This window comes from Coffea eugenioides, chromosome 6, assembly GCF_003713205.1.
Source record: "Coffea eugenioides isolate CCC68of chromosome 6, Ceug_1.0, whole genome shotgun sequence".
Taxonomy (NCBI): domain Eukaryota; kingdom Viridiplantae; phylum Streptophyta; class Magnoliopsida; order Gentianales; family Rubiaceae; genus Coffea; species Coffea eugenioides.
Window position 1 is genome coordinate 8260026 of NC_040040.1, and position 13040 is coordinate 8273065.

The 13040-nt window shown below is 35.2% G+C and overlaps 2 protein-coding genes across 3 annotated transcripts; both read right to left on the reverse strand.

Moving 5' to 3' along the window:
• Nucleotides 1-2159: 2159 nt before the first annotated feature.
• Nucleotides 2160-5168, reverse strand: LOC113776250 (zinc finger CCCH domain-containing protein 39). 2 transcript variants are annotated; one of them, XM_027321367.1, is made up of 3 exons: nucleotides 5031-5168; nucleotides 3698-4599; nucleotides 2160-2657 (listed from the first exon to the last, which is right to left on the reverse strand). In XM_027321367.1, exons 2-3 carry the CDS (start codon nucleotides 4551-4553, stop codon nucleotides 2401-2403), a joined length of 1113 nt encoding a protein of 370 aa, XP_027177168.1. In that variant the 5' UTR covers nucleotides 4554-4599; nucleotides 5031-5168; the 3' UTR covers nucleotides 2160-2400. The 2 variants fall into 2 exon arrangements, with proteins under 2 accessions (XP_027177168.1, XP_027177167.1); XM_027321366.1 differs by having other exon boundaries at nucleotides 3698-4605.
• Nucleotides 5169-9883: 4715 nt separating this feature from the next.
• LOC113776061 (ranBP2-type zinc finger protein At1g67325) lies at nucleotides 9884-11396 on the reverse strand. Its single transcript, XM_027321131.1, has 4 exons — nucleotides 11324-11396; nucleotides 10581-10936; nucleotides 10271-10341; nucleotides 9884-10155 (listed from the first exon to the last, which is right to left on the reverse strand). Coding segments are annotated over exons 2-4 (408 nt in total). The 5' UTR covers nucleotides 10916-10936; nucleotides 11324-11396; the 3' UTR covers nucleotides 9884-10153.
• Between the last annotated feature and the right edge of the window lie 1644 nt (nucleotides 11397-13040).

Consider the following 13040-nt stretch of genomic DNA (forward strand, 5'->3'; position numbering starts at 1 on the left):
AAATAGAAGTGATAGTATAATATAATTACAATATTATAATTAGCATACAAATTAGTAATACTAATAAGAAAGTGAAACAAAATAGTGACATAAGAGAAATGAAAAAACAGTGAAAGAAAAAATAAAAAAATAAAAGAAAGTAGTGGAAAGGGGAAAATGAGGGAATGAATAAAGAAAAACAAAACAAAACAAAATAGTAAGAGTACATTTGCCTTAAAATATCAAATAGAGGGGCAAGTTGCTTATTTAATGAGTTTAGGGGGACAAAGCACAATTAAGGATAAAATTCAGAGGAGTTTATTACATTTAACCCAATTTGAATTGCATGAATATTGACTATCTAATCAATGTTTTTACAACTTTTTAACGAGTCATGCGTATATGTAGTAAGAATCTTATAAAAAAAAAAAGAAAGAAAGAAAGAAAGACTTTATAGTAAGAACTCGCATTTTGAGTAATGGGTGATTAGTTAATATTCAGATTCTACTATCGAGTATTTCATCTTCTAAAAAATTCACATCTTCTCTACCAATCAGTTTTTCCAACTTCTCTCTATTTCTTCTCCTAGTTCCAAGGAGGTCGTCCGTTAGGGAGGGAGGCTACGAAGAACATGGTGTGATCTCTTTTCCATGGATTTGGTTCTTTTTTTTTTTTATAGTAAAGTCTCTTTTAAATTTTCTTAATAAGAGTTTTTCATTTTTCCTAAGAATTTCTAGTGAGGTTCTTCTGTTCTTTCTGGGATTCCTATAGAAATTTTGAGTTTTTTTTTTCTTATTTTGTTGTTAGATCTAAATTTATTTTATATATGGTTGTCAGATCTAGATTTTTTGGATCTTGAATCTATTTTAATATATCTCATCATCATTATTGAACCTTAAAACCGTTGATTAGTAGATCTAGTGATTGTAATATGCACTAAAGGAAGCCGTAATGATTTATCTATTAGACAACAATTGTGAAATTTATTTTATTTTTTAGATCTGTCAATAATTTTTCAAATATATTGTATCTATTAAATGGCATATCTGTAATTTCAAATGCATGTTTAATCTATTATTAGGGTAGTGATGTAAATTAAATGGTACTGGATAATTTTATAGTGATGTAAATTAAATGGTATTGGATAATCTTCAACAATCTGTTAATGAAAATTTTCGTATATATTTTTATAAAGCATTGCATCCTCTAGAGGCATTTGAATAAAAAGGAAGCTATTTTTAGTCAAATCCATTATTAATTCCACCCTTTTGAGTGAAGTAGATTGGCTTAGGTTAAAATTTCAACTCGAGTAGTTATCACTGATTTAAAAAATTTAAATTTTCAAGGATTTAGATTTTCACAGAAAGCTTTGTTTTTTTTTTTTTTTTTTTTTTTTTTTAATGTTTAATAGAAGCTGATGGCATTTAACTTCTTATCTACACAACAATGTTCTATTTGGACTGGGTTATTGGAAACGGAATACTACTAATTCCTAGGGCCTGACTTCATCAAGTCTAAAACCGAGAGTTTCCATTGAATCATCTAAAGGTGCTGCAACTTATAGAAAGATCATTAGAGCTTTCGTTTTTTGGAGTTAAAATACATGAACATCATAAGGATATTTCTAGAACAAAATTTCTAGATTTCAAGGTAAGTCAGAATAAGGAAAAGAGGAATTGTCTTGCAACTTTACTACAGAACTAGTGCACCGTAATCTAGTCTAATGCTTTTTTTATTGATAGTAGTGTATACTACAGTTTCCACCATGTGCTATTTATCAGAATGCGACTGTGTACTGCAATAAAAGGACGCTGTCAAAGAAAGGCTAACTCATCTAATTTGGAAAGAATATTTTAGTTGCATCATCAACACGTTTTTTAATTATTTTTTTTTTAATCTTTCAATCACCTTATTATCTTACAAATATTACATCACAAAATTGTTAGAAAAATGCTCAAAATTCTTTTCCTTGTTCTGCAAAGGGATGTTGAACAAACAAAGAAAAATCCTAAGATGATGAAATCAAACTTTGAAGATATGCTGCAGAGAAAAGATAACCATCAGCTCTTGCAGACACTGACTGTTCTGTTAAATGAAATTGCAGTCTCAAGAAGGTCGGGAAGACAATTTGAAAAGAATAATAGAATTGAATTTTTCAGTCACTGTAAAGATTACTTTGTTCAGCTACAGACAACGGAATTCTCTTCTAGATACAAAACTGATCTTTCTGGTGAAGGGCAGAGTAATGCCAATGGGGATCATCAACTATTGTCATCATCCCATAAGGTTAAGGTATAAAGAGAAGAAAATGGTATACTATAGATTTTACCACCCCGGTCGATTGTCCGGTAAATATTATTTAAAGCTTCAACTGCAGTTGAACTTTCGAACTTCAATTTTGGCAGCTCGAATGCCAAAGATTTACCGATCCTCGACTTCATTGGGAGAGCCATGAGGTGGAGTTTGATCATCAAGCCAATCAGCATAAATTTTGTTCATCTTCTTTTTCGGTCTCCACCATGAAAAGTTCTTATCCTGCATCACTTCTGGTACAGGAGCACCAACCTCTAAATTAGCAGCGGATGAGTCTAATACGGGAATAGCAACCGGCTTTGTTTGAAAAGGACTAGAATTCACCGTCACTTCAACATCAACTTGGGCAGTTGATACATTTAGTTCTGTCAAAAAGGAGAAAATTCGGAGACAAATCTTAGACTTCAGAGAGTTCGCAGAGAAAATCACAGACAAATCTTAGACTTCAGAGAGTTGGCAACGAATCAAGAACAGATAAAATTGCTTATGCCCATTAGATCAGAATTAAGTCTAATAAAATGAAGAAAATGAATCTATGCGGAACAAGAGGAATAGCGTAACTTCTGAAGTGCTGCAATAGACTCCTACATATCAACAAAAAAAGGACCTGGCTGAAAATTTCAACTGGTCATAACTCCAACCATCACTATTGATGAACAGGTTAATGGAAAAGAGGAAAAAAAGACAACCAGCTTTGCTTTGGTACCCTTGGCTCTAATAATAACAATGACTTGCTCCAAACTAACAATTTCACCAATATCTGTCAGAAATTAATTGATTGTATAATCTACTATTAAGCATCAGCAAAAAGATGCTGCCTGCAATTATCAGCAGAGCAAAGACTCTCTCCTATGTCAACATAAAATGCAGACATGGTCAAGATTATGTTTCTGACTGTGGAGAACGATCCTCAAGTCATGGAAATTAAGACCGAAATCATTTTCAAGTAAAATTACATGCGGCTATGCACCTAAGCTATGGTCAGTGCCCGGGAAGGGGTGAGGTTTGTGGATTATTTCTAAAAAAGGCAGCGACAACTCTACCCATTTTTTCCCTCTCTATTCAGGCAAGTTATTAGAGATTGTTGATCTTACAAAATTTCTTTGACATAGGTTAGACTTAAAATTCTATTGCAGTCAAACAAACAATACAAATCCTAGAATCGGTAAATCCTTGATCTACAGCTTGGATGAAGGGACTAGAAAACAGGAAGAGAAATCAGCTAATGGAACAGTAATTTTTCTTTTCCCAGCCCTTTGTGGAATCAAACTGAATGCAATGCCTTTCTGTTTAGCTTAGTGCAAAAAGCAAGATGAGAAACAGAATAACGAATCTACAGGTAACAAAATAACAGACGGAGAAAACATGATCAACTGAAAATTAAAATAAATAGCAACAGCTGTACCGGACTGCCCGTGGGCGAAATGACATCTTTCTCCAAAGGGGCAGCGACCTGTTATCTCCCATTTGCTACATAACTTTGTTTTCCAAGAAGAAGTTTTAGGTCTTAAGGCATCCATGTTTGGATCAACAGGCCTGCTGACTTCTGGCTGATCATAATCGCTTGGATTCCCAATTGACGATCCTCTGGTTCCAATGCTTATTACAGAACTCTCCCTCTGCATTGGCATATCAGTCTTGGACCTTGGGCGTTCATCAAGAGAACTAAAACTAGGTATACGACGTTCGTGAAGAAAGTTGCACTTTTCCCCATACGGACACTCTTCACCATTGTAAAACTTCTTGCAAAGTTTCATCTTGTGGATTAGTCTCTGATCATCAGTCCAGGTCCTAGCCGCTCCATCTTTTTCAGCAAGAAATTCTTGCCAATTTGGTGGGGGTTCTCTCATATCTTCAATCCCATGTGCATAAGTGCATTTTTCCCCATTCTTGCAACTTCCAAACGAGAACTTTGCACACATGCGAGTCTTATAAAAGATATGGCTTGTTCCTTTACTTCCCAGAGGATTTGAAGGGTTCATCCGAGGATTAATCAGTGTTGAGAATGGTTCAGAAACTGCATTATTATAATCTGAGTTCCTCGGTCGCTTGGGAGGAGGTGCATGCTCAAAACGCTCATATAGATCAAGATCTTCGTGGTTTACTGGAAAGCCAGCTGGAAAGCCAGGGTATTCCAATGGAAGTCCTGGCCAAAACCCACCAACATCACCATCTGAAAAGGGCACCTGCGTATAGGCAGGAAGTGGTGGCTGTGGTGGTGGCAATGGCGGTACTGGTGGAGGAGGATTAGGAAAACTCATTTTGTTGCGGTGACAGGGCTTCAGGCTGAGTCCAATATGATTGTTTCTGTTCCTTTTACAAGAAAAATTAATACAGATCGAATTTTCAGCAGAAAACAATGATCTAGGATACTAAAGAGAATACATAACTAACTGGCCAAAACAGACGTATCAGTTTCATTCTGTTTGATAAAAAGAATAAAAAGATCAATCTCGATTCCTAATTCATACTCCCTTAATTGCAGTTGCACAAAAGAAAATCCGGAAGAAACCTGATATGCATGCGATACAAAAAATTGACAAGACAATTAAATTCCGTCCAAATAAAAGTAAAGAATGATCAGGAGAAGAAAAAAACATAAAAATCTTATCAATCCTGTAAAGTGGAGAGAAAATCTTTTACAAACAAAATCACCTGATTAATCTTTTGTCTTTGGTTTAAAGCAAGAATTTTTTATACAAATAAATAAATAGGTAGGCAATGCAGGATCAACAAACCTGAAATTTCCCAACTGAATAGGCAGATGATCTTGTCCCGAAAATTAAACTTTTTTCAAGAAAACGAAACCCAGATTGAAATCAAAAGTTATGGACAACTTTTTTGAAGTTTCCTAGAGTCGCCCAGGGCATAGCCGCCTTAAAAGAATCCCTCCAAGGAAAATTAGCACAAGGAAAGACGATGCAAGAAACCCTAAAACCCTGAGAGCCCTAAACGGCTAAAACCCTTCAACAGTCACCTAAACCTCATTAATCCGATGGACAATTATGTTAATATATAAATTATATGTATTATTTTGGCAATACTTAAATAATTACATGAATAATTATGTAAAATACTCAGAATTAGATTAATGTGTGGGACCGATTAATATAAAACAGATTAGCAAATTTTAAATTGCCAATCCGGCGGTGGGCTCGTTTGTTATCGGTCTAATTGTTTTGCCTCTTCGTTCTTTCTCCCTTAGCCTTTTTAGGCCTGGACAGTTCACTCAATCCAAGAAGTAATTATATAAGGGGATAATTTCAGAAACCTCCCCTGAGGTTTCTATTAATTACAGATAGCTCCCCTCAAATATTCAAAATTACATTTACTGCCCTTACTTTTACTATTTAGGTAACCATGTAGGCCCAATAACCTAGATTCTTTTTCAATAATCCTAAACTACCCTTCTATTAAAATTGTGAAAACAAAAAGGAAAAATAATTTAGTCATCACCTTTCACCTATACACTTTTGCAACTAATCAAACATTCCTAACTCAATCCCTCTCAACAGTATGACAGAGTCCCAAATTCACTCCAACTCAGTTCCCAAAATTTGAGCAGTCACAAAATCCTCAACCTCTACTCAAATGCTTTCAGTGCAAATCAATTACAACAGTCACCTCAAATACCCAAATGTTTCTACAATTCATCTATTTCATTCCTTGCCCAAAATCAACCAATCTCAAATTCCAAACTGCGATCTCATTGGCTGTCATCTTGCCAAACATAAAACAATATCCTAGCCTACAACCACCAATACCAAAGAGCAATGCTTTTACATAGCAAAGCATATAATTTAGTAATACTCCGTCAACATCTAGGGATCTAGACCAACTTCAATATCCATAGCAAACTGTTATCAACTATTGCAAATCATTTAAAGAAACCCAAATGCAGCTGTTAATATACAAGAAAATTTATCCTTATGGAAGGCAAAATTGTATGCCCCTCATCTAGACTTTTTCCCCTTCCAACCATCAGTTTCTTTTTTCTTTTAAATCTATCACTAGTATCCTCTTTGTCTCTATCTATTTCGACAATAAAATCTACTCACCTCAATTTATTATTTGGCAATTTCAATTCATTAGCATCAGCAAAGCATAAGAAAAGTTGAAAAATCAAAAGGTTCTAATTACTGAGAATGAGAGAGGTGGACATAGCTTTGCTGTCATTATGGTTGGTGGGAACATGTTATGGGAAAAACGAGAAAAGAGATAGGACTTAAGAGGAATGAGAGAAACAGAAAACTATAAGTAGTTGGTGAATCTGTGGCAAGATGGGTAGTAGTGAATTTTTTTTTTTTCCATTTCACTATTTTGTTTCATCGCATGGTATAGATTATCTATTTAATCAAGGACATTGTTGTCATTTCACTACATCAAGGGTGGTTGGTGTAATTTTCTAAACCTGAGGGGAGCTATGTGAAAATGCAAGTAACCTCAGGGGAGGTTTCTGAAATTATCCCTTATATAAGACAACATATTCTTTTATTTGTTATTTTATCCATACACTATTCCTTTTTTGTATATTTTATCGTGCGAACATATATACATTCATATTTATTCTCTTCAAAAATTTTGACATTTTATTTTATTTTTACAAAACTAATTAACACTAGAACACCCTAGTTGAATTCACATTTAATAAATTCATAATTAATACAACATGAAATTATTTGAGCATCTAAAGTTTGTACACCATACTTTGATGATTATATGATTATATAGCATAATTATGACAGATAACTAAGGGGTGAGCTGCAAGCTAACCAGATTTCTCCCTCTCAGAATTATGTGTGGACATAAAAATTTAAACTAGAAAATTAAAAATGAATTTTTTATAAATGGTTTTTACCCTCTGGTTACAAACATGCAGTTTTATTATCTAAGTGCACATAACTACAATTATAGCCTCCTTGATTTTTGACACTTAAGATAATTTCATTTATCTTATAAAAGGGTCAGTTGAAGTTTGCATATGTGACACAGTAATTCAACTCTTATCCTCTTATATATTCACCAACCGAATAATTAAGGACTAATTCTGTTGTCTAACTCAATCAATTGATTTCTTCACAATAAATCTTATCCTCTAACTCCAACAACTCTTACCCTCTAACTTTGACAATAGAAGAATAATATCAATAATAATATATTAATCACACGCCATAATAATATTTTTCAAACTTCCACTCTTCTCAACTAACCACAATGATATCACTCATATTTATAAACTAGAAATTTTCTAATAAAATATTAATTTCTAAACAATAAAACTAGCAGTCCAACAAAACTACTAAAAATTTGACTTGACTAAAACACTACTAAATAACATATATATATATATATATATAGAAATTTCTACTTTTTGGATTTGATATAATATGCCAACACTTCTACTTTCAATGGGAATTAATGTATTTCTTTTTTTTCTTATCCCATTTTCATATTAAAAAAAGATTGTCTTTTAGAGACAGTGTAATATAGAATAATCAATTAAGATTGGATTTTATTTTAAAAGATTAAAGTTTGCAAATCTTTTTTGTCAAAGCCAGTTAAGACTTTTGATAAATTTACAACCCTTAATCCACAGGAAACCACAAAAGCCGGCAACTCTTGAGGTTCCTGAGTAGACTTATAAATCTACCCCAAATCCCCCCCAACCCCGATGTAGGAACTAACCTATGCAAGAACCTGCTGCTAAGTCCTAAAGAGACCCCAATTACCCCGGAAAGGCTAGTGTCTTTTTTGTCAAAGCCAGTTAAGATTTTTGATAAATTTACAACCCTTAATCCACAGAAAACCCCAAAAATCGGCAACTTTTGAGGTTCCCGAGGAGACTTATAAATCTACCCCAAATTCCCCAACCCGGATGTGCACTCAAATCACTTTACCCTTTACTTTGTCATTTCTGTTCCCTTCTTTCTTACGCGCGTACACAGGCAGGCAATCAGACGCCAACGCAACACACAGCCCGGAACTAAGCGCGTAATTGAGGCCTTGTAACTTGGTTAGTAGTACTTGCCAGTAGCATAAAAAACAGAAAACTAGGGAATTATGGATCAGGCTTTTGCTTCCAAAGATAGAACTGCTTCTTTACAACATCTAGTAAACGGAGAAAAAGACAAGCATATGTTTGTCTCAGGTGTTCTTATAGTTCTGGCACCTTAAAAAGATGTGACTGTATATATACTTATAATGAAAGCAAAGACATGCATTTGACTTTGTGGTGCTATGATAGGTCACTTTAGTTGGTTGACAAGGCACGATTAATCTAATGCTTTCTTGTTGCGAAATATTCCCTCTTCAGCACAATCCATGATGAGATTAAAAGTAGATAACATTACGTCAACCAGCTACTTTTAGAGTAGTTGGTCATCAGAAAGAGATTTAAAACTCTTTTAATTTGGGTGTGGATTAAGAGATTTAACTTGTATTTTTATCGAAAATATCTTTAAATTTCACCGACGGGTGTAGAGGTATTCGTCTAGTTCGATAGCTGTTCAGTTTCCTTTGGATTCCTTATTGACCCATTTGGATCTACCCTTCTCTTTAATATAAAGTAAAAGTAGGTGTAAATTAGAATCTATCGTGTTTATTGAAAAAAAAAAAGAAGAAAACATTACGTCATCTGCTGGAATATTAGAGCGCAGTTCACAATTTGCATGGATTCTCCTTTACGTGTATATTTAGTCTTTTTCAATAGATAAAGTACGATGTATATACATATATTGTTACTTATTAAGATGAGGAAAATAAATACACTAGCAAGAAAAGGCCTGATTAATTAGATTAGACCTGAATACACAATTAAGACATCCGGAGATAGATATGCCAAAAAATAAGTCCACACGAAGTTGAGCACTTGTCTAGCATCGACACAGCATATAATAGCTAGATAATGACAGGAGGCTAGAATCTCTTGAAAGCTGAACAATGTAGTATTGTAGGGGCCGGGAGAAAGCATTCTGTTCTAAAAACTGAATGTTGTACCCAGCACATATTCAACATTCCAATCAAGTCAAAATGATGGGATCTAAATATGCTTTAAAAACTGAATTCTTAGCTTAATTCGAACCATGTTTCCTGATCTGGCAGTGGTCTTAAGAGCATATTAGTTTCCTTTTTCTTAATAGCTTGTCTTTTGGGCAAAGTGCCATGGCTCGTGATTTGTGAAGATGGCACAAAGCTACTCTATCAGAAGCCCGGAAAGGAAGAAATGAATGAAAGGTTGGAACTGACTCGAATACGTGCCCTTAAAAGCGGAGCATCAGGTTCTTATCTACATCAAATTATTTCGCGTTCTTTGGGACTAGATGCTTAAAGGAATCAATCAAGTATTGCTCCAAACAAGACCATCTTCCTGCTCGAACTAGTCGATCAGCAGCAGGATTCTTGAATCTGATTTCAGATTCTTGCAAAATTTTGCCGCTATTTTATTGCTCTAATGGTGGTCCATGGCATTTGCCTTCTTTGAATTATTCTGGCTTCCATTGCAATGCTGCTGATAGACACTATGAACAGTTACTTGGACCCCATGGATTGTCATCCTTTAACTGACGCGTTATATGTTTGAAAGATTAACAGGAAAACGAAGGGATTTCATTAGTTTCATGTAATAATTAACCGTACAATGTTGTTAGCTAGGAACCCTTCTCTCAGAAATTAACTACAGAACAATGCTAATGAAATTTTGGTCGTCTACCAGGAACCTACAATTTATTGGACGAGAAAAGAAGAAAGACTAGAGAGAAAATTGATGTGTTTGAGGAGGGTCACTGTTGCCGATCATAGTGAGATAACTCCTAATTATACAAGTACTTAATTCTCTTCCTTGATTCACTGCCTTAGACGGCGTTCCTGAAAAGTAAAAGAATGATATGCTTAGGAATGTGGGTTCTTAAACTAAATTTAAAGGGAAAACATCAAAGACAAGTACTTCCAGTTGATTGATGAATAGCAGATGACGACTCACAGAAATCCCTAAGCATTTTGCATTTATGGCATTCCGTCCTGCTAGCATAGTTGTGCTCACCGCATCCATATCTGGTGAAAGAAGGATTGCTTACATTAGATAAAACAGTCACATGAAATGATGACGTCCAATGCCTGCTTAACTTCTTGTTCTCCATTAATCAAACACAAGAGGCAGTAAAATTTAATCTAATCAGAGAAATATAGAGAAGCTTGATTTATTTGAAATGGGATTAATTCAAAATCATGAGTTCTTTCACTTTCTTCGCGAAAAAGAGAAGGAAAGAAAAGATGAAATTAATATGACCAACCTGGTGCAAATCCAGTCACCAGTTTTCCAACCAGGAAGGGCACTGGAATCATATAGGTAACCTCCAGGTGCCATCATGCCAACCCCGTACCCACAGTTATCACTCTTCATTGCACCGCATCTATAGCAGCTTGTTCGGCTTGCGTAATTATGAGCCCCACAGTTCATTGCAGTGCAATACCAATCTCCAGGCAAGACTTCTGTTCTGTGTATCCTATAAGAGGAGATATCCTCGGGCGATGCATACTTGGGACATCCACATTTTTGACATGCATCACGCCTCTTGAAGTTTGAGTACTGGCAAGCAGCACACAACCAATCTCCTTCCCTACTCATGATTTGTCCTTCACTCACTATCTGAAATAATAAAAAACAAAAAGTGTTAACAACACAAGCAGGATCAAAATAGATATTTCTGAAATGCGTCTTTGTGGATGGCCTATTTCATGATGCAAACCGGCACTGTTTGTGTCAATTAAATACTAATATCACCTTGCTAAGTGCACTAGCTTAAAAGGCCTAGTAGAAAAAAATGCAGTCAAAAGAAACTCTACTAAATGGAACCATGGCCTGCCCAAAATTGAATACGAGGCTATACATGTTGTTTACATGCAACACTGAATCCCATAACTTGGATGTGCAAATCATTATTCTGAGTAGGAAGAACGAAAACATATATCTTGGCCCTAGAATGACCTAATTGGGCTAATGCAGAAGAAAGCGCAGCAATCAATATGGGCTCACCTCAAAAGAAACACTGAAGAAGGGAAGGAACGATAACACAGCACTTGGTGACTTGTAAGCACTGGTTGTTTGTTGCTCGAGTTGGTTGGTGATTTTTTGGAAGAATGGATTGAGTTGGTTTATATAGTTGTTGAGGCTGCTCGAGAGTGGGGCCGGGCTCTTAGATTTCTTTTTTACTTTTTTTAAACATGTTATTTATTTGTTTCTGCAGATGGTTTCCTTCTGGTTAGATTCCAAAAGTATAAATGATTAGATAAGTCTTTTACTAGTATTTCTTGCCGTCTTTTGGATTGTGGAGGCATGGGGAGGTGGGCTTGCTAAGTTCTGAACTAACTAGTGCATGCACAGAAGCACATTTTTCTTACACAGTAAGTGCCATAATGCCCCTCTTTCCATGATTCTCAACGCGAAGTTTGTATTTAAAAAATGTTTCGAAAATTTATTCTCTATTCTCTCATCCATTTCTGGTGAAGTCTCGTAAGAGATGATGTTATATGGAAAAGTTAAGTGCACAGATATTTTACCTCACCTAGAATGCCAAAGTCACCTGCGTCTGGAATCAACGTCCTTTTCATGAATAGATGAATGATATACTAGCATAATATAATCGCTCTATACATTGTGCAAGTTTCTATTTAAACGATTAGAAAATGGCCTGAAAACAAAACATCTGTTCATATGCAATATCAGATTGAAGTTCTGGATCCTGTTTGAATCCTAATTCCTACTGGTGGTTGATGCCTTGATGGTTTTCAAAGATTTTCATGCAGCCTGGATCCTTACTTTCCCTACTTACGTAGCAAGTTTACTGGGATGCATACGCCTTAAGCTTGCTTGGCTTTCCACGTAACATCAAATGGACCTTCCTTTTGAGCAGGCTTCATTTGGTTCCGGCATACATAGTTCAGGTTTAAATGCAGAAAATCTCTGTAGGGTAACTTTCCATATGGGAATAAATTCCTTATAATGCACCTGTCTCGCCAAATTCTATTCTTCCTTGTTTTTGATTCCTTCTTTACTGCAATAATTCAAAAGCCATTTGAAGATGCACATCCAGCTGCCATTCTTTGCGTCCCCTACTAATAAAGTTTTGTTGCCAAGGAGGCACTCCCGATATCTACCATTTACTCACTATATCCTAAATATGGGCCTCGCTCTTCACCTGCAAACATAACCACAGAACTTTTCTGCATGCCTAGGGTGCTTTGTTTGCATGCACATACATGGATCAGGGGTAGGAACGATTAGAATTTTTGTACCCTTGTTCCGATATTATACTTTTTAATTTCTGTAATTTTGTTGCATTCATAAATTTTAATTAATAGCATAAACCAATCTAGTGCATAAATAGAATCGTGTCTGTAAGTATACACCAAATTATGAAAAAACTACAAAAATCACTCTTAATCGTACTAAACGCAAGTCTACCTAACACAATCCCCACATATATATATAGCACCATATTTTTATGGTTCCACTAGTTGGATCTTCGCATGAAAATTTTGCAGCCGCTGTGAATCAAACATACCATGAGACAGTAATTGATTTATGCTACACAACAGAAAAAGATTTTTCATTGCTTGTGCTTTAAAATGACCTGATCGGTGATAAAAAGATTGATGTCTTTATCTTGCAACGGAAGCAAGACTTGTGTCCTAATATCCTACTTCTTTGATAAGATTACGTTCTACTTCTTTTTGTTGGTATCGATTACGTA